The sequence below is a fragment of the Thermobia domestica genome, chromosome 13, assembly GCF_964235325.1.
Source record: "Thermobia domestica chromosome 13, izTheDome1.hap1.1, whole genome shotgun sequence".
Taxonomy (NCBI): Eukaryota; Metazoa; Arthropoda; class Insecta; order Zygentoma; family Lepismatidae; genus Thermobia; species Thermobia domestica.
The window spans coordinates 134,018,795-134,040,593 of NC_137466.1; the positions used below are offsets into that span (position 1 = coordinate 134,018,795).

Below are 21,799 nucleotides of genomic sequence, written 5' to 3' on the forward strand. Positions count from 1 at the left end.
CATGATGGATTGCTAGAAATAGGCTGAATTCACCAGCATGCTTTAGTCCATTTTTGTAATTGTAACTTCCCTTCTTAACCATATTCTGCTTGTGCAAGAATAGGTAGAGCAAATTACAGTCCGGAATAGTTTCCCCACTACCGGTTTTTATTATAAAATCCTCTATAAACGTGAAATGCTATAACAATGTAATTTTGTAATATGGTAGAGAAAGTTGACCCAAGGCCCGAGCAGCCTAGAACAGGATCTCTACAGAGCTCCAAACCAAGCTAGGTGAAGTGGATTAGGAACCCTCAACACTCCGAAGCAAGCGGAGACGGGCAGTCACAAAGCTCCGAAGCAAGCTAAGCGACTGAGGTTAGGAATCCAGATAGAGCTCCGAAGCAAGCTAAGCGGGAATAAGGGAAGCCTAGAGTTCCGAAGCAAACGAAAGCTTTTGGGTTAGGTATTTCCTAGAGCTCCAGAGCAAACTAGAGGAGGAGTTGACCAATCGAGACTGATAGGTGTCGTTGAAATCTTCTTGGTTATATAGGCACTCCAGGTGAGGCGGTGGCGCTGCTGATTCCCTCGTCGTCATGTGACTGGCGGTGTGCCTATTGTCACCGTCGTCTGCAGCTGTAGTGCTCCATAGTAAGGTGCACGTGTTTGTTGTTTATAAATAGGAGCACATATTGAGTGTAAACACTATCACATGGGGCATTACAATATCTATGACAATCACGCTTCTCTGTGAGAAGGTTTCTATCCATTGGCGGTAAGACTCGGTACGTCCATTCCTTTCCAAAAGTGTCACTGTACTTAATTCTCCGAATGTGACCAATACGCATGAGATAAAGGTAGGCATTATCCAATCAACTTACTTTTAGTCCCTATCATCCAATTGTGTCTTTCATACATTTAATCTCTTCGGTCCTGAGCATATTTTTCGTGAGAATTTCATGAATTTCTGAATTTATTTGAAAATGAAATCTTTAAGTTTTACGTCCCACGGTTATGCCGGTTAGGCTAAAGGAGACAGTGATGATGAGTAATGAATGAAATGATGGAATGAAGAAAGTGGGAGGAAACGGGAAAACCCCGAGGAAACCCACGCACACGGTGTTTGTCCACCACAAAGTTCACTTGGTGGGGGCTAGGATCGAACTCGGGACCCCCTGAATTTATTTGAATCTATAAGCTTGGCGCGCATGCATATGATGGAAAGGAACAGATTACAGTGTTGTAGTGTCGGCGGTCTATGTCTCCTGTAGGCGACATTGGGACTCAATGAGTCAAAAATGAGTACCGACAGATATTTTTTCTTGAATTATTTATAAGTGTTACCTACGGTAACAGTTTAATATTTTAAAAGTATTAAAAGAATTGTAGAGGTTATTAATTAACCCTTTGTTGAGCGGAAGAGTAATTATGCTTATCAACAACCTTACAATATTTTTTGAAACATGTTAAAACAGTTTTTCGGATTTTGTGATAAATATTGAAGCAGTTCCTCTTTCTTTGGAAAAACACCTTACAAGTTTTACAACAAACTCGTGCAGAATCGGATGTGCATCCGGGAAACCGACACCGGGTTTTTGATAAACGCTCTGAAAAAAAATGACATATGATCTGCGTTTTGTCTTCGAACTTTATCTGATGGGTGAGGAGTTGACACCCGATGGTGTTTTCGTAGGGGTGGAAAATCTTCGCATTTCTGTTCGTTAAGAGAACTAGTGGGTACTTCATGTAGAAGTCTGCTATTTATTGCCAAATTCAAGACAATCAAGAATGTCTTTTGAAGGTGTTCGGAGTGCTGCTTGAGTACGTCGATATTCGATCTAGGACGCAGCTATGGAGAAATCGAACATATGCATTATTACCCTTATCGTCCACTCTCTCGTTCTTGCATCAACCCTGTACATACTTCCAATTCTGTCCAGCATATCCATTCTCCCCATTTTTGCGTTGTACGATTTCACAACGCATGGTCGTTTACCATAATATTGTTCTGTGTTTTTTTGACCAGCAACGGCGTTCATCCTCTGGTTCAACTCCTCCTTCCTATGTTGAAAGTAAAGTCACCGGTCTATTATCGAACCATATTACAATAGATATCTGTCCAGACCGAACAGACTGGTAAGAAATTTCTCTTTGATTTTTTCATTTCTGTGTCATTTTTCAATTTACAATCTTTGGCAATTCGGCCTTTTCCGATTATACCTGTGGCCTGACACTCCGCATCGGGGTGCAAAATATCAAACAGTCTAATAATACCCTCCTAATACCCTGCTCTGCTACGAAGGTCTGGCCCTCGTCACTATCGTCATCAGATAGATCCAAGTCTGTTGTGTCTCCAGGTAGAATCTTTTCTACAAATTGTGCCAGTGCTTCACAATCTGAAAGGCAAATAAAATAATATGTATAAAAATAAATAGCATTTCTAAAACAAATATATATATATAGCAATATTGCTTTCTAACATTGTCAGCTTAAACATACTTTAAGCATGATTTACAAATGGGAATCGGTGATTCCTCGGCTGAAAAGTTGAGCACCGAATTACTTAACCAGAAGAAATACCAGATTTATTTTCATGAAACCGTTAATGTGTTTGGATAGTTTCTGATTAGAACTGAGCATACATGGACAGCTTGCTGTAAAATGTAACAAGTCACTTTTAAGTGTAAAGATGTCATTTTCAAACACTCGTTAGTGGGGAAAATCCGTACTCCAAAATCTTGTTCAGGAGGTAAAAGATACACATATGAAAAACGCATTTACCTTTGAATATATTGCTCCTCTGACTAGTTTTGCTTTCTCGTGTAAATTAAATAAAATTGACATGTAACTTTCTATCCCTGGACCGTATAAAAAGTTTAGAAAAATCAAATATTATGTCTATTTACCGTAATATTCCTACATGAAACATCTGTTCCCAGTGTAAAAAGTACAAGGATACAATACATATTAACTCTGAACAAAACAATCTAAAATAAATGATCGCTTCTAGGATGTTTCGTGGTCGGAACACCTTGTGTGTGTGTGTGTGTGTGTGTGTTAGTTTGTGTAACATTTAGTAGCACTCTTCTCCCCCAAAAATCTATGAGTTTGGCTTCTTTCAAACAAAAGAACTCCCTAAAAACTTTTCTAAATCAGAAAATCGCATACATGAAAATATATGTACTTTTAGCATCATTGAGTCCTGAGGTCTCTCAGAGGAGACATACAGGATTTTCTTCCTCTAATTCCCGCTACCAATATGATTTAGGTATGAGTCGATGGACTGTCAAAAGTAGTATTTCGTTCTATAAAAAACAATCAAAACATTTACATACGTCAACAATGAACAACAACAGAAACGAAATTACCTGCAGCGGATACAATTTTTCGTCTTCTAGGAGCCTCCGCCATATTTGAATAACACAAAGGAAACGTAACAGGTTTGTGAATTCTAAACACAATTTGATACAGTACTCCCAACATTGTAAAGCTAAAGACATTCACCAGTGTTGTAAACTCATTGAGTAAGTAGTTAAAGCTATTTTTGCTATTACTATGGTTATGTCTCCTACAGGAGACACGGGGACCAAAGAGGTTAATGGCAGTTTCTTATAGTTAGCAATATGGATCTAAAGATATCGTGAACCCGGGTTGTTTGTGGCTGATTGTGAACTGCGCCAAATTTGTTCACTGTGTCATGACACGTTGGAGGTTTCCTATATTGTGTGGAAATGCTCCGGCAGTGGAAATATACATCCGGGACAATCCTTTCATATGCAGTCACTCATTTTAACCGTAAAATTACCGCTTTTATGCTGCACTATTCTTAACCAGTACAGAATATCGACTAGGTTTATAAAGAAAACCTGAGGCAGATATTGGCGGTCAATAATAATAATAATAATGTCATTGCTTCTCTTGGTTTTCTGTGTTTTCAGTCTCTTCTTTAAAACAGTCTTCGTTGCCATAACATCAAATGACACTTATTACCTCATGGTATTGATCCACGATTTTTGAAAACTGTTCGAGAATTTTTTTTCTTGGGTGTGATTCTGTTATCCATACGGTATGCGAAGAAAAAAAATTAAAAAGAAAACTTACTACTAGAAATGATTATATACCTAACCAACACTGTGTTCTTTTAACCTAAGCCAACTAAACCTACATATGGTGTAAAAGGGCTAAATGACAAAACTAATTGACATGATTTCTAAAAGGTTTAATATAATCAATTAAGTTCCAAATGTCTGCAAAAAGTTGAGAGAGAGAGAGAGAGAGGGAATGAAAGAGACACTATTACAGTATAGTAGCTATTCAGTGCAAGTCTGAACAAAGTCAGTACGCAGCTTCGCTTTCACATGTTTGCATATTTTCAATCACTTGTTTTTAACTGCAACCTATCGGCAAGTATATAAAACACGATTCAATACTTCTATAATCGTGTATAAATGTTTTCAATTTCATTCAAGATTCTCGTTCGAGTGTCTTGAACAGTATTTCTTAGAACATGTAAAGTTGAACTATTGAATTTGTCTTGTTCAAGCTTTCTTTGACCGTGTACAAACAGCATTACATTGCCAGGGTCATCGTCTGCTACCTTTGATAGAAATGACTCTAACCTTTAAGAGTAAACTACTTTTAAACAGTTACAACTTGTACTACTACTACTACTACTGTAAATAATAATAATAACCGTGAATCCAATAGTGAGTCACGTACAATGCTGTGTGGAAGTTGTTGTGGTGAACAGCTATTATATCTGTTAAAGTGATACCTTATTAACAGGGAAATATATGTGCATTTTCCGATGCACAATTCAGTGCGTCAGTGATTGTAAAAATGTGTGCGGCAAGGGGGCAACAATATCAGCAGGCGTACAGTAGCAAGGGTAAGCCAGTGCTATAAAAGCACCGGCCCTAAATATCAAGATCGTGAAAGTGAAAAGAAAAAGGGCATGTCCAGCCAGGACACCACGCGTTGTGAAAAACATCAGTGCATCAATTGTGAAGGAGAACCCACCCACGCAAAACAACTCTGCCACCTCATTCAGGATATCACAGAGCATAGTGTGTCGTATCATAAAGAACAATTTGAGACTGAAAAACGCCATAAGGTGATGGGGCATAAGTTATCACCAATGCACATTCAAGGAAGATTCATGAACGCAAGAAAGTTGTATGAACAGTACCTCTCAGGTGACAAATGGAAGTGAGTTGTCACTCAAGATGAAGCATGGATCTACCTTGATGACACCAATAAGCCCAGGGTCATATTTTATTCGCTACATGATGCGAAGGGCTCGGCAAGTTCATCCATGAATGTCGCGAGAAGTTTTCGAAAGGCTTCATGGTGGTGCCAGGTTTCTGCGCCTGTGGGAAAATTGCCAATGCATCATGTGGATTCGAGGGCCAAGGTGAATACAGCCTACTTTCAAACGAACATCATGGAACCCTTATACACAACGCACACCCCACAGCTGTATGGCAGGGATACCCGGAAAGTGTGTATCCACATGGACAAAGGATCCAGTCACACTGCTCGCAATTCTGTCGCGTATGATCGGCGTATGGCCATGGAGACTGGTGTGTCTGTTATACCCTTCTCGTTCATACCTCTGAAGTCACCAGATGCGTCGCCGACGAATTTCTGCGCCTTTCGCCTTCTGAAACAAGGCCTCACGCGAAAGGCGTCCCACCTCTATAGCGGGGCTCTGGAAATCTTGTCAAGCAGTGTGGTCTACGATTGCCCCTTACACATCTTCGACGCGCACTGTTTCAGTGGAAATTGCGTTGCAGGGTGATAGTCCAGGCTCGTGGCCACCACATCGGGCACAACCGTTGGTGAAGGAAGGGATTGTCGTGAGCAAGTGAGCGCACAAACTTTGGCTATCGTGGGCGAATTGGCCTTTTGTACACCAATATAACACTAGAACAACCAAGCATATTCATGTACAAAATTTATGTTTAACAAAAACTCAAAATTCGTTACACCACATAGGAATATAATAAATTATCGGATTATGTCAAACTTGTGCAAGGTTTAACTGCACAGTTTAAAAGACACCTCAAGTTGTTACATAAACATCTTTTCTATAGTCTAGAAATACCTTCAGTCTGATCATTCTCTATAATATCAATGTTAAGCTTTGCTTGAATGTACGTAGTAATACGTATATAAAACAATACACTATTAATATTTTTTTTTTAAAAAAAATACACATTTAGCTTAGAATTATTGTTACGCATATATTTTGAATGTATAATATTTGTACTATTAATTGAAATAATGTATCTCTTGACGAAACTACGAAAGCAGAGTTCTTAAGGCGAAAAATGAAATAGATAGATACTTATTGATAGTATGCGGTAGAAAGAACAAAGTCTATTATGTTTGTTCGTATTTAAATTCTTGTTCTAAAAGTTTTTGTTATCTTTTCTAGATTCCGAGGTGTTCGTGGAGAAGATGAATACTCACTCTTCTTCTTTGATCCTTGCTCAAATTTTTCCATCGGCCGTTTAGATGAAACCTGTCTCAATGTTACAGCATGTGTATCACTGCCTAATCCGGGAGGAAAGTTTGATGACATTAATGTTGGTATTGGTCAGTTAAATAATATTACATATTGGTTGCGTAATAATCAACTGGCAATTAACTATACGATGCTAGTACCTAACAATTTGTAAGTCCAATTTTTATTTATAAATGTTTGTTTGTTTGTTTATTTTTTGCTAGTGTTTTCTGTAACTTGATATCATGCTTAAATATTGATGTCTCATTTATGAATCCTGCGATAGCTTATAAGACTACTTTGTAAATTAATCTTCTGTTCAACTCCTACTTTTATGAAACTTTCCATTTTCTACACATTATCTCTGTAAGTTGACTTTTGTGCTTACAAGGGACATCACCCAATTGTCCGGCTCCGATTTCAATGAAATATTTTTTGCTGATAGAGGACATGTATTCATTATTTGTGATGATAGAAATTTTTGCCATCACAATATTTATCAAATTTCCTGATTGTAAAGTTTTTACAATGTATCGTAAATCACAATTTTTTTTTATTTATTTTCTAGTTCATCTATAGTTAATTTGGTTTGTGACAAATATGCAGTCAACACTTCCCTCAAAGCTTTAGGCTTAACAAGTCCCGGCATTTACGAATTCAATTTAACGAGTGTTTGCTCGTGTGTGGATTCTTGTGATGATAAAGGACCATTGCAACCTGTAACTACAACTACAGCAATAGTACCAACTACTCCACCCACAGAGGAGCCATTTACGGATGAATTATCGATAGGAAGTATTCTTGTTATCTTGTGAGTATTTATTTTTATAAATTTAATAGTAACTAATAAGTTAAATGACACTTCAATACAATATATTAAATAAATAATATGAGGTATGTAATAATTACTAAAGCTTATAATGCTGCATCCTGATATTCGTTTCATACACAAGAATATGGGTTAAATTTCCTTTTTGCATTTTCTAATTAAAATTCTACAAAATGCAAAAATGGTTTTTGCAATTCAAAATCTTAATTCGAACAGTTTCCTTATTTATTTATTTTTAACATAATAAAGAACAAGTCAAGCTCTCACTGAGGTTATCACATATATATTTAGACAAATAAAATAAAATATATAATTTTATTATTATCGTTGACGTAAACATATAGCCTAGTCGGTGACATTCCTGTTAATCTGTATCATTAACATAAAATACTTTATACATTTATGATTGATTTAACCATATACAAGAATTTTAGGAATGGTTCTAAAAAAAATGGATCAAAAGGTTGCGATCTTGGTCAATAATTAGTTTTTGGATCAGGGACCACATTTTTTAACTGTCCCTAAATATTTTTTTAACGGAATAACCACATTATACTGAATTAAGTAATAATTTGGGTTTGATTATACTATGTGTAATTCTCCAAATATAAGGCGTACACGAAAATTTTGATTGAAATATGTTGGATCTTTTGCAGGGTGGTGCGGTGGGGGGGAACGGGGCGACGGCCTCGGGCGCGGAAGTATGGGGGCGAAAAATTCGGGAGAAAAAAGGAAAACAGATAGGAAAAATTGCTTGGAATATATGTATGGGGGCGCCGTCGTATACTCTCGCCCCGGGCGCTGATTTTCCACGGCAAGGCCCTGATATTTTGATCCAAAAACAGAATTTTACTCACTAAACACGCATACACACAACATTGATTCACGAGCTTTTTTGTTTCAAAATAAGTATTACAAAACAGTAGCAAATAAATAGCGTGTGCGTGTCTAATAAAAACTGTTGTCTCTTCTAGTAAAAATCTACTCCATTATAGTAGTTCTATGTATTACAAATATATCTTAAGTTTCTTTCATCTTTTGTATTCAGTTTGTGCAGGAACGTATTCTGATGCATGTTTTAACAGTTCATATACGGAACTTATTTCTTTTTTTTTTTATTTTAAGAGTACTTCATGCAATATTTTATAACACAAATTTTAGATGGAATGAGAATTGTGTGAAAACGGGACTACCCAGAGAAAAGCCACTGACGGACACGATGTTGTCCTACACAAGCGTACTTGGGCTTGGATCGAACCAGTTTCCCCACTCACCAGAGATAGACGCTTTACCACTGAGCCACCGTGAATCTCTGTTTATAACAACATATGATAACAGCCACAACTTACATTACCAACCACGAAAAGTAACACTAAGTTCAGATAATCTTGCTAACTAAAACTGTTAAGGCAGTGGTGCCCCCCCCCTTATGTCCATGACGCACCCCCCCAATTGTCTATCCGTAGGTGTTCTTCCATGAAAAAATCTTTTCGATTAATTTTTACACCCCCTCAAACATATTTATATAGATTTTTGACCCCCCAAATATTTCAATGACGCAGTTTGCGTCATAGCCTCCCTCTGTGGGCACCCCTGGTTAAGGTGCTAAAGGTGTAGCAACTTTTGGAAGAAAATCATGTTGGGTAAATTTTATTATGTCAGTGAACCTGGCCCCACCCACACCGACACTAATTTTAAAACATATTCCAAAAATTAGTTCCCAATTAGTGCTGACGACTTGTAACATTAAAAAAAAATGTGCCGTTACACAGACCTCAAAAAACAAAAAAGATTCTGGATGGGGCTAGGTTCACGCTAGCCCCACCTACTCAATCGATTAAGATGAAACCTATACACAAAGTGTTAAATTAGTGCTGTCGATACCGCATAAAAAGAAAATTAGTGCTATTATAAGAAGGCCAAAATATATTCGAAAATGTTCAATGACGGCATCAAAGAAAACAATCGATTCTCATTTTTATGATACTATACATAGCACTGATTTTCTTTCTATACGGTATCGTCAGCACTAATTTTTGGCACAATTTTCAAAATTTGTGCTGTTACACAAACGTAAAATACAAGGATGTGGCTGGGGCTATCGTGAATCTAGCCCCACCCACTCAACCGATTGAGATGAAACCTATATACAAAGTTAGTGTTAAATTAGTGCTGACGATATCACATAAAAAGAAAATTAGTGCCATTATAAGAAGGCCAAATATATTCGAAAATCTAATATGGTGACATCATCAAAGAAAACAATCGATAGTCATTTTTATGATAATATACATAGCACTAATTTTCTTTCTATGCGGTATCATCAACACTAATTTAGCACTAATTTTTGGCATAGTTTACAAAATTAGTGCTGTTCCACAAACGACACTAATATTTCCGTTATTGCTTGAAGTTGAGGCGCCAAGTTAACGCTGTCCCCAAAGATTTTTTTTTTTACTTGTAGCACCTACATTAATAAAGCAAGAACGGTAGGTGTTGGTGCACTAAGAAGCACTAGCGATGTACTAGCAATTGGACTAGAAGGGATCATCAGTGCTTTTGATTTTGGCGTAAATTTAACGCAATGAAAACTTCCCCATGAATTTCTTATGGAAGGTTCGTGACATGTAATTAGAAATATCTACGTCAATAGTTAAGCATTTACAAAACAATGTTTTTTTCTAGAAGCACTAACGATGCATGAACGAATGACACTTTTCGTTAGTGCTTAAAATGGGAGCCAAGTTCATGCTGGCCCCCAAATGTTTTTCTACTTGTAGGGCGTACACTAATGGAGCACTAACGTTAGGTGTCGGTAACTAGGAAGCTCTAACAAATGACACTAACAAATGACACACACTTTTTTGTTAGTACTTGAAGTGGCAGGGGCAGCGTGAAGTTGGCACCACAAAAGGTTTTTATTTGTAGCTTCTATACTAATGAAGCACTAACGTTTGGCGTTAATGCACTGAAAGCATTAACGATGCACTGGCGATTGATACTAAATTTATCGTTAGTGCGTTAAGTGGAGACGTCGTTAGTGCTTCATTAGTGAAGGTGTTACAAGGAAAAACCTTTTGTGGGGCAATTTCTCGCTGCTACAGCCACTTCAAGCACTAACGAAAATATTAGTGTCATTCGTTAGTGCATCGTTAGTGCTTCTTAGTGCACCACTATAGTATGAACTTAGCCCAACTGTAAGCACTAACGCAAAAATTAGTGCCATTCGTTAGTTCATCGTTAGTGCTTTTAGAAAAAAATAGTTTCCTTAGTGTTTACAAGAAATTTATGAGGAATTTCTCAATACATCAAATTTCCGCCAAATTTAAAAGCACTCATGATCTCTTCTAGTGCAATCGTTAGATTGTTAGTGCAGTATTAGCGCTTGTTAGTGCACCAATGCCTAACGTTAGTGCTTCATTAGTGTAGGTGCTAAAAGTAAAATGTGTTTGAAAGTCTGCTTGAACTTGCCCCCACTTCAAGCACTAAGGAAAAAATTAGTGTCATTCGTTAGTGCATCATTAGTTCTTCTAGAAAACACTAACAGCTTGTATGCAGTTTGATATTTCTGAAGTTGGCCCCACCAAAAACCTTGAATAAATCCCAAACTATGGTAGCACTAACGTTAGTGCTTAGTGTGTTAAAGTGCACTAACGATTTGTCGTTAACCCCATGTTTCTACGTCAATTTGTATAGATTTAGATATTTCTGAAGTTGTCCCCCACTAAAAATCTCCAATAACTCGTAAACTATGATAGCACTTACGTTCACCAATGATGCACAACGATGTGCGACGTTCGGTGTAACGTAGGAGAGGTGGGGGCCAGCTTCAAGCACGTGTACACACAGCAATAATTGTCTTTCTGTGCGACGTGTTTGAAGTTGCACCTCACCTCTACAGATTACATCAAATGTCGTACATTGTTAGTGCACTTACGATTCACTATCTCGGTGCTAAGCACTAACTTTAGTGCGTTTAAGTGCACTAACGATGTACGACGTTTGGTGTAATTTGGGAGAGGTGGGGGCCAACTTCAGGCAAGTGTATACATAGCACTAATATTCTTTCTATGTGACGTGTCTAAAGTTTCCCCCCCCCCCACCTTCCAAATTACAACAAACGTCGCACATCGTTATTGCATCGAAAGTGCAGGTTACTGCACCAAGCACTAACGTTAGTGCCACCAGAGTTTACGAGATATTGAACACTTTTGTGAGGGGCTATGCTGACATTTTCACCAAACTTATTACATCATTAGTGCACTAAAACGCACTAAGCACTAATGTTAGTCCTATCAGAGTTTATGAGTTATTGAAGAGTTTTGGTGAAGGCCCAATTTCAAAAATATCAAATTCCACACAAATTGATGTAAAAATATGAGGTTAAGGGCAATTCTTAGTGCATCGTTAATACACTTAAACGCACTAAGCACTAACGTTAGTGCTACCATATTTTGGGATTTAATCAAAATTTTTGATGGGAGCCAACTTCAGAAATATCAAATTCCATACAAGCTGTTAGTGTTTAATGGAAGCACTATCGATACACTAACGGATATCACTAATTTTTTCGTTAGTGCTTGAAGTGGGGGTAAATTCAAGCAGACCTCCAAAGATATTTTACTTTAACACCTACACGAATGAAGCACTAGCGTTAGTGGTTGGTGCACTAAGAAGTACTAAGGATGCACTAACTATTGCATTAGAAGTGATCATTAGTGCTTTTGAATTTGGCGGAAATTGATGGAATCAAAAATTCTCCCAAAATTTCTTATGTGAGTTTCGTGACTTTTAATTGGCCATAACTACACTAATAGTGAAACATTATTGAAACTGTTAGTGTTTTCTTGAAGCACTAACGAATGCCACTAATTTTTTCGTTAGTACTTGAAGTGAGGGTACCAAGTTCACCATAGCGTTCAAACATATTTTATTTGTAGCACCTATACTAATGAAGCATTAACGTTAGGTGTTGGTGCATTAAGAAACACTTACGATTCACTAACAATTGCAAAAGGAGAGGAAATTCGTGCTTTCGAATGTAATGGGAATTTGACGTAATGAAAAATTCCCCATGTATTTCATATGAGAGTTTCGTGACATATAACTCTGCACCACCACTGCAAGCAATAAAGGAAACATTAGTTCCGTTTCCGCGGTTGTGTAATAGCACTAATTTGGTAAACTATGCCCAAAATCTGTGCTAAATTAGTGGTAACAATACAGCATAGAAAGAAAATTAGTGCTATGTGTAGTATAAAAATGAGAATCGATTGTTTTCTTCGATGATGACACCATATTAGATTTTCGAATATATTTGACCTTCTTATAATGGCACTAATTTTCTTATTATGCAGTATGATCAGCGCTAATTTAACACTAATTTTGTGTATAGGTTTCATCTCAGTGGGTTGAGTGGGTGAGGCTTGCGTGAACCTAGCCCCTCCCCGAATCTTTTTTGTTTTTTGACCTTTGTCTAACAGCACTAATGTTTTTAACATTATAGGTCGCCAGTACTAATTAGGCACTAACTTTTGGCGTAAATTTTAAAATTAGTGGCGATGTGGGTGTTGCCAGGTTCACGGACATAATTTTATTATTTAATTTTTCAAACATAACTGAACCATATAAGAAATGTAATAGCTGCACAAATTAAAAAGATATTACTGTTGATTATATATGTATATATTTCTAACATTTTCAATGTTCATTGTTGCTTCAATTCTTGAATATATGATCGTAGTGCTACTACTTGTAGTGACGGACATAGTTATAATAAACCATAACAATTATGTTTTGTCCTTTTTTCCCTATAGGAAACGGGAATAAATAGAAAACATTACTGATACACTATGAATGTTAGCAATGAATTGAAATATCCTGATTATATCTATATCTATCTATCTATCTATCTATCTATCTATCTATCTATCTATCTATCTATCTATCTATCTATCTATCTATCTATCTATCTATCTATCTATATATATATATATATATATATATATATATATATATATATATATATATATATCGATAGATAGATATAGAGATAGAGAGAGAGAGAGAGATTGATATTGATATTTTTCGGTGTTTGTATTTCCAGGTTTTTCTCCGGCGTAATCTTCTATTTCTTGGAGGGTTACCTGTACAACAAGTTTTGTCGTGGGGCTACAGGCATTGAAACCATTCCAAATCTTGAATTTTGGCTGTCATTACCATCACTAGTACAGGTGAATTTCTTTTTATACCATTTACTTTTTGAATTAATTTTATTCTTTCTAGCAAAGAGATGTATTACAATATTTTTTCCATGAGGTTTCTAAATTTTATTATAATAATAATAATAATAATAATAATAATAATAATAATAATAATAACATTGCATTGCATGAGAATATTGAACTTTCTTCTCAACTTTACTCGAAAACTAAAAAATAAAATTTAAATGGGCAAAATTCATAAGTACTAAACGCCGTATGTCCTAAAAATAGGTATATAGGAACTAGACCTACATTTTAGGTTTTGTGCCATTTAGGACTAGTGGCGCGAAATGATTTTTAGGTCTTGTGCCTTTTTCACTTGCTTTAGTTCTGAAATTCACCACCACCACACGAAATTGCGACAATGCAGTAACTAGTTGGCAATAATGTTACGAATGTAGCTAATTCCAACGGTAACAACTATATTTGTAATATTATTATTATTATTATTATTATTATTATTATTATTATTATTATTATTATTATTATTATTATTATTATTATTATTATTATTATTATTATATGTTCTGCAGTTATACATGAATTACATAATATAACCTATTTCATTCTAAGAATTAATTATATAATTGATTAGGAAATTCGTTTCTTTCAACTGGAGATACGAGAATCCAATGACAAATTCCGAAGAAAGAATTAAATAAAAATGTTTAAAAAGCATATTTTACCAGACTTTTCTGAAGCCAAGCAAGCATTCAGAATTTCAATATATATGTACTCTATGGAGTGTATTTTATTAAGAGTAGGAGGAAAGCCCACTCTAACTTTCCAAAGGTAGGACAAAAGCTCACCAAAATTTGCTTAATTAGGACAAAACCCCACTAGATATTTCACAAGTGAACATTAAATACCGACTACATATATTAAGAACGCAGACAGTTACTATATTTCACAGTGTTTTAATAGAGTTGATATGTATAAGCCAGAGAAAAAACAAATAACGCTATATTACTAATGTAATATGCAACGCAATACGTTTGAAGAAACCAATACATTGCAATTTAGGGGTGTAGACTGCAAACATTTCTAGGGAAATAGGCTTTTTAACATATTAAAAGGAAACCAAAGGTATATTTCCAAATTATGAAAGCTTCAATAAGACAATAAATATATACATGTTACACACGCACATAAATACATTTATTATTATTATTATTATTATTATTATTATTATTATTATTATTATTATTATTATTATTATTATTTTCTGTTTGTTACCTTTCTGAAACCTGAGTCTTGACAGTGCGTGAATTTAAAACTACAACTTGTGGGAAATGTACGAATAAGGTAGTCATAAGAAACCAGAAACTGTTCATGGAAGTCCATTTGTTAGACTGTTTATATCTTCTGTACTCTTATATAAAAGAATTAATATGAGTGACTTTCTAGGCATACTACTACAAGTAGAGTCGTTAAATTTTAATTTTATAAAATTATTTTCTTACGAAAGCAGGATATAAGAAAGAATTTTTGGAAATACATATCGTAAGAAGGGTGCGGTAAGACTTTTCTTTTAGAGAGTAGTGTATCTCGTAAATCTCTGAAGCTAGTAAAATGAAACTTGGCATATAAACTTTCTACTGTAAAACAAACAAACAAACAAAAAACTGAAAATTCAATACATAAAAGGGAAAGAACAAAGGGTGCACTTCCTTTAATGTTCGAATTCCTCATTACTTATTCAGAAAATATGTAAATAAATTAAGGAAGGATTTGCTTAAGCTGAATGCGTGAAACTCGGTATTTTAACTTTTAACTAAAATTAATAAAATATATGTTTCAGCGTCTTGAAAATTACATTTCTAAGAGGGAAGGAGGGTCAATTTCTGTAGTATTAAAATCTCCCACTGCTTATGAGATTTGGGCAGAAAATTCTATTTCTTTAGGCCTGGGTTCGTCCAGTTAAGCAAATCGGAATACAAAGTGGATGTTTAATTAGTTTCTCTTAATTATTTTAACATGTTGGAGTAGTTTAATTTTTTTAAAAGTGTTTCTTTCACATTCTATTATAAATATTATTAATTTGCTGTAATTATTAAACATAGACCAACCCCCACTTGGGGGGCCAAGAGTTTGTTTTGGATGTTAAGCCATCATTTGCCGTCTGTGACATAACCTTTGATTTTAACTTTACGTACAATCAAAGCTCAAGTCTCAAAAATGTAGCATATCTGAAATATATTATTATTATTATTATTATTATTATTATTATTATTATTATTATTATTATTATTATTATTATTATTATTATTATTATTATTATTATTATTAATAATAATAATAATAATAATAATAATAATAATAGCCTAATAATAATAATAGTTCCAACGGTAACAGCTATGTTAGTAATACTAAAACTATTGTTAATAATGATAACGAGTAAGAGTAGTTCATTACGAGTATGATAACTATTTGCTACGGAAAGAGTTGAATATGATAAATATATGTGTAAAAATAATTTATTTTTAATCATCACAAAGAAAGCAAAATTTATGACGTATATAACTAAAACACAACATTATGTTACTACACGAGGTCAATGGTGTGGGAATAGAAATAAAGACATTATGAAAGATCTGGGAATCACTTTTGATAGGTTGTTAATATTTTGTCACCATACAAATGCTATCATGCAAACATCAAGAAAGAACAATGGGTTTTATTTATTTATTTATTTATTATTTCAGAACGATAGAATATGTATTTATACAACTTACTTATAAGAACTAAGCTAGAATCTGGTTCTGTAATATGAAACAGTAATCTAAAATTTTAACTAACAGATTGACAGTATTCTTGGCACGGACACGATGGTAGCGCCACAAGAATTTATTTTTAGGTCTTGTGCCGTTTAGGACTAGTGCTTGGTCCCCATTTAAACGACCATTCGATCCCACCTTGCGCCGTGTGGACTTTGTGGTGGACAAACACCGTGCTCGTGGGTTTTCTCGAGGTTCTCCCGTTTCATTCCACTATTTCATTCATTTCTCATCCTCGCCGTCTCCTTTAGCCTAACCGACATAACCGTGGAACGTAAAACTTAAAGATTTCATTTCATTTCATTTTTGAGTTTGAAATTCTTAGAATGTGAGAAGATAATAGAACGTAATCGGTGTATCTTATAACATACATAAATATATATATGTTGATATGGACAACAGTCCGTATCGTATGATATCATTTTTCTTTATTGCCAGACCTAAACATTTAATTTTATGGACAAACATGTATAAACATGTTTTTCTATAGTTCTGATATAATACGGAAAGAAGCCATTAATAGTGGATGTATTCTCAATTATATAGAAGGAATTTTGTGAAAAATAAAAGGTAAACGAAGACAATCTTCGGAAAATCATGTTTAAATATATTTTATCTTGAGTCTTATCATTGAACATTTAATGAGTAGACTACGTTTTAATTAGTTCCAGAACTTATAATCTATCACAAAAACCTATTGTTTTACGCAAAAATGAGTAAAATGGATTAAATTTAATTTAATTTGGCTAATATCTATATTATAAAATTAAAAGTAACTATGTTTCTGACTTTTAATCTCTTAAACCGCCTGACCGATTTCTCTGAATCAAATTTTCAATATAAATGAGGTTCGCACCTCGGGTGGTTTTTATCATATCGCTTTCACGGTAGAACTTCGGGGAGGGGAGGGATATATAAGGGAGAGGGGGACATGAGCTTGAGAAACATGATTTTTTTTTTACTACTTAAACAGTAATTCTGTAGCTACATTTACAATTTACAGTACAACATTGTTTCTACTAATGCCCTACCTGGAGTAAATTACATTTTAGGAAAGGTCTGCAATTTGTACCAATCTTCCCCATGTGGAGGCTGATTGGTACGAGCAAAATGAAATCTCACACAAACTTTTTGATAGTATAAAGTGATTTTTTGTTTTATTTTTCCATGAAATATTTTGATATAATATTCAATTAAACTTCCACAACCTCAACTATTTTAACAATAGATTTAAGGACCTACAGCAGCAAAAATGCAAAATAAAAACATGTTTCATAAAAAGAATGTGAAGATTTGAAAGAATCTTTAGTAATTCAACCCCATCAGGGAGTGGCGGTCGGCAAGAGAGATTGCCGCCGTCGACGGTGGCAGGCCGCCGGTAGGCAGCCGGCACCCGTCCGCGGCGGCACAACGATCTACTTGATCAAAGTTGCCGACTGTTGCCAACTGTCAGAGTCGGCAAAACAGTCGGAAAGGCCTCTTTCCTACCCTCTGCCGACCCCTTATGCCGGCCTCTTTTCGACTGCGGCCCCGGCGCATTTACTGAGCCTTTACGGCTGTTTGTTAACTGCTCGGCAAGGCCTCCTTTTGATGGCGGCGCCGACACATTTGCTGGGCCTTTACGGGTGTTTGCCGGCAAGGCAATTTTCCGACGGCGGTGCCGGAGCATTTAATGCTTATTTCTGACTGTTCGCCGACTATTCGGCAAGGCAACTATTCGACGGCGGCGCCGGAGCATTTTATGTACCTTTTCTGCTGTTTGCCGATTGCTCGAAAGGACCTCTTTTCGATGTCGGCTTCCCGATTCTCCCACAGGCGGCATCCGACCTCTTGCCGCCGTCGGAAAGTGGCCGTTTGCCGACTGGAAATCATCCTTCAGGAAGGTAAAATTTTCATCACCACCTACATTAGTCTTGCCTAACCTAACCCAACCTAACCTAACCTAACCACTGGCTAACTGAACTGCCACAATCAGGTAGTAATTATGTTGGTATATCCACACCAACAGCTGACCTTCACATTCGCATTCAACTCACGCTGTGAGGGTCAATTGAACACACACCTCCACAAAAAGCGACAGAACTTCCTAGGTTACCTTTATAATATTAAAGTTTCAAGAACTTCGCCTAATAATTTTCAAATAGGTTACTGAAATTCGAATAAAATGACGCTTACTATACGCTGGCTTTTAGCGTCCATGTACAAATATATATTTGAGGTTGATTTTGTTAGACATGTGCCTATTAAAATCACTCGCATGTTATGACCTGGGTGGAAGAATCTTCACATTTTTGCTATCATGGCTCCTACATGGTTAAACAATTTTCCATTCAAAAGTTTTTGTATATCGGCTGCCTATAGTTCCGGAAAGTCGAAAATATAATAATATGAAAGTTTTCCATATTATTTTGGTTAATTTATTTTTATGCTTTGATTATAGAATCAAGCGATCACACAAGAGGGAGCTTATATTATTAGTAACATTTTTCTACTTGATGTTAATCACAATGAAAACTGTAATACATGGGAAATGCACAAATAGTAGTCTACCTCTTTATAATTACAAGGGGTAGATTGATACAGAGCAGTGGGGGCACATTGGTCCGTACCAATCCACCCTACATGCATGTGTACTAATGTGCCCCAACCGAACTTCAGGATCATTAATTCCTATAACTGAAAAATAACTCCACGCAGGGCAATTCAACATAAATGAAATGATAAAGAATTACACTTTCATACACCATACGTAAGTTTTCAAAAATCCAGTGCTTATAATAAATAAGCGTACAAAAACATAAGTGAAAACTTACTTTTGCTCTAAGAAATCAAGTTTTCTTCTGCATAGAGAAAAGAACGTTGTGACCATCCATCAACTGTGCTTCACCGTGTTCGTTTGTCACCAATGTTGTCAACACCAAACTGTTGTCAATTTACCTTTTCACAGTGGAAAAATATCAACCTTGTACTTATGTGCCCCGTGTACCAATGTCCCCCCTCTCCCCTATATATATATATATATATATATATATATATATATATATATATATATATATATATATATATATATATATATATATATTACAGATGATCGAAAATAACCGATATTAGTGTCGAATCCATAATTTTCGGGGTCGTTGAGATGAACTCGGATCTTTACGATTCCATTTAAATTGATGCCACTAAAAATGAAACCAGCATATTTCACGGGTACCGAACACATGAGATAAGGAGTTGTGCATTTAAATTTTAATTTTAACCCAGCGAAGCGGCTAATCGATGCTAGTTATAACATAAAATTGCAAGAATATCTTGTCAAATTTTGCTTTAATTTTAAAATTCCCCATAACTTTCTGTTTTAAAGGGGACAAAACATAATTTAGGGCGGACACTCCGCGCTTTTGTACCTCCTCCCTGGCTACAGACCTGAATAGTAATGCTTGCTCTGTGTCTTTCAGTAACTATGAAAACAAAAGGAATTTGTGAAGACAGAATTTGAATGTATATAGAGGTTTAGTAAATTAATAAAATAGAAAAGTTCCATTAAATATCATAGTATATTGAAATGTTGCGTTTCTTTGAGGTTTAGGTAGTTTGTTAACAGCATTAGTTACTCTTTAAAAACAATTGAAAATTTTTAGTAGCGGTGAACTTAATATCTAGTATGGGAACCTCACGAGATGCCAATGATATATTGAAGAACCAATTACGTCGTTAGATATCCCTCATTATACTATGAAACTCAAAAGGCTAAGCTTGAAACCCAAAAAGCAATTCGTGAAAATCGACGTTAAACGTTCTGGCAAATAAGGCCAAAGAGAATCATTCTGAACGTAAACTATAAATTAACAATCAGTGCTTAACGAACCAATGAGAGTTGAGTTAATTTTGAGTAGACCACTTTCAGCAAAATCGCTTCCAAACTTTACTATCTGCTACATCCACATAAAAGGTGGGTTATACAGTGTGGTCCCATAGTCGGATGACAGCCCTAACACAGGAAAAGTTCGTTGGGTTGGGCGTCCATATCCCCCATGGATGATGATCTGGGGACCTATGGAGATTCTGGTCTGAGGAGGTTTAAAATAATTTTACATCTATTTTGCGTACGAACAACGAAGTTTTCACTGGTGTAATGCAATTTAACAAGCAGCAACTTTTTATTTCTGTGTTATTCAAGTGTAATAAGTTAATAATCGAAATTATTCAACTGTTTTACGTAAATAATGTTCCAACGAAATGTTTGATACAAGTTGGTAAGTTATTTTTCCTCTCACAGAAAGCATTATATTTGCTTTTCTGGTAGAATACAAATTACGATTAAAATAAAAATAATATTTTAAAAATATTTTTATAAATAGAATCGATATGCTCCATTTTCTTTTATTAAAAAGTTTTCAAATTTTCAAAAGCATTCAGAAGTTGTTTATTTTTCGAAATCCCACTTCTAACAATAATCTCAATATAGGATTCCTTTTACATTAAAACAAACTATAAAAATATAATGTTTGTGGGAACTATAGGGGTTCATTCACATTTCGAACTAATTGTAAACTATACTGTTCTGTGGAAATAAATAAAGGGGAAAGCCGCTAGAATCTTGATTAGGAAAGAAAAGTTAATTAGATAATGCTGCTCAATATCAACTACTAAAGAGAATTAGACTACAAATTGTCATTAGCGCATGGTAATAGTCAATTTAAATTACATTTACAAATAATTTTTTTTTTTTTTTCAGGATGGCTACCAATTTACTAGACAGCGGTTAGGTTATCTGTATCAGAGGTTTTAAGAATTTTCGTACTTCAAAAGGCAACTCAATTATGGAAATCACAAGGCAATTTCTTAAAGACCAATTTTTATGAGATGTTCCTGTTTTGTTAATTGTGTTTTATAGTTATAATGGGGCACAAGAAAACAAGTACATGACGGGTATAATTGTGCAATAATTTATTTATTTTTTGTAATATATTTTTGTACAGTTTGTAGTAGAATTTAGAAGTGTAGTAAAAAAAAAACATGGAGGCTATTTGTTACTTGGCTTTTATTTCCTTGAAGAAATGTGCACCTTAAGATAATGATACATATTGACTTCTTTGGATCTGAGAATGGATCATAAACCGATATGTCTCAACGGAAACCTACTTAAGTTAATTGTGCTAGTAAGTAAATTTCTCTCTAAATTTTTGTACGCAATTTCATTTTTTTTTAAATGAAACATGTTTTAAACAAAATCTGTTCAACGCCGGAACTGGAAAAATTTTACAAAATGCAGTTTTTTCGATTTTTTTTTATCAATTTGAAATATTAATACAGAAAACAATTTCAGAAGGGCAAATGCATGAAGTAGTAGACTTAAATATCTACTTGTTTAATATTTAACTCGATATGAACATCGTAGTTTTGAATATTATTAATCTGAATTTTTGTTCAAAAAATTAAC

General features: G+C 35.0%; 1 protein-coding gene across 2 annotated transcripts in view; it reads left to right on the top strand.

Annotated features, from left to right (window-relative positions):
* Positions 1 to 21,385, top strand: part of LOC145668529 (uncharacterized) — a 46,262-nt gene extending 24,877 nt beyond the window's left edge. For both annotated transcript variants that reach the window (XM_081736508.1, XM_081736509.1), the window contains exons 2-5: positions 6,419 to 6,658; positions 7,056 to 7,298; positions 13,423 to 13,549; positions 21,095 to 21,385. In XM_081736508.1, coding sequence (XP_081592634.1) covers positions 6,419 to 6,658; positions 7,056 to 7,298; positions 13,423 to 13,549; positions 21,095 to 21,148 — 664 coding nt within the window. In that variant the 3' untranslated portion in view covers positions 21,149 to 21,385. The remainder of the gene's footprint in view (positions 1 to 6,418; positions 6,659 to 7,055; positions 7,299 to 13,422; positions 13,550 to 21,094) is intronic.
* The last annotated feature ends 414 nt before the right edge of the window (positions 21,386 to 21,799 follow it).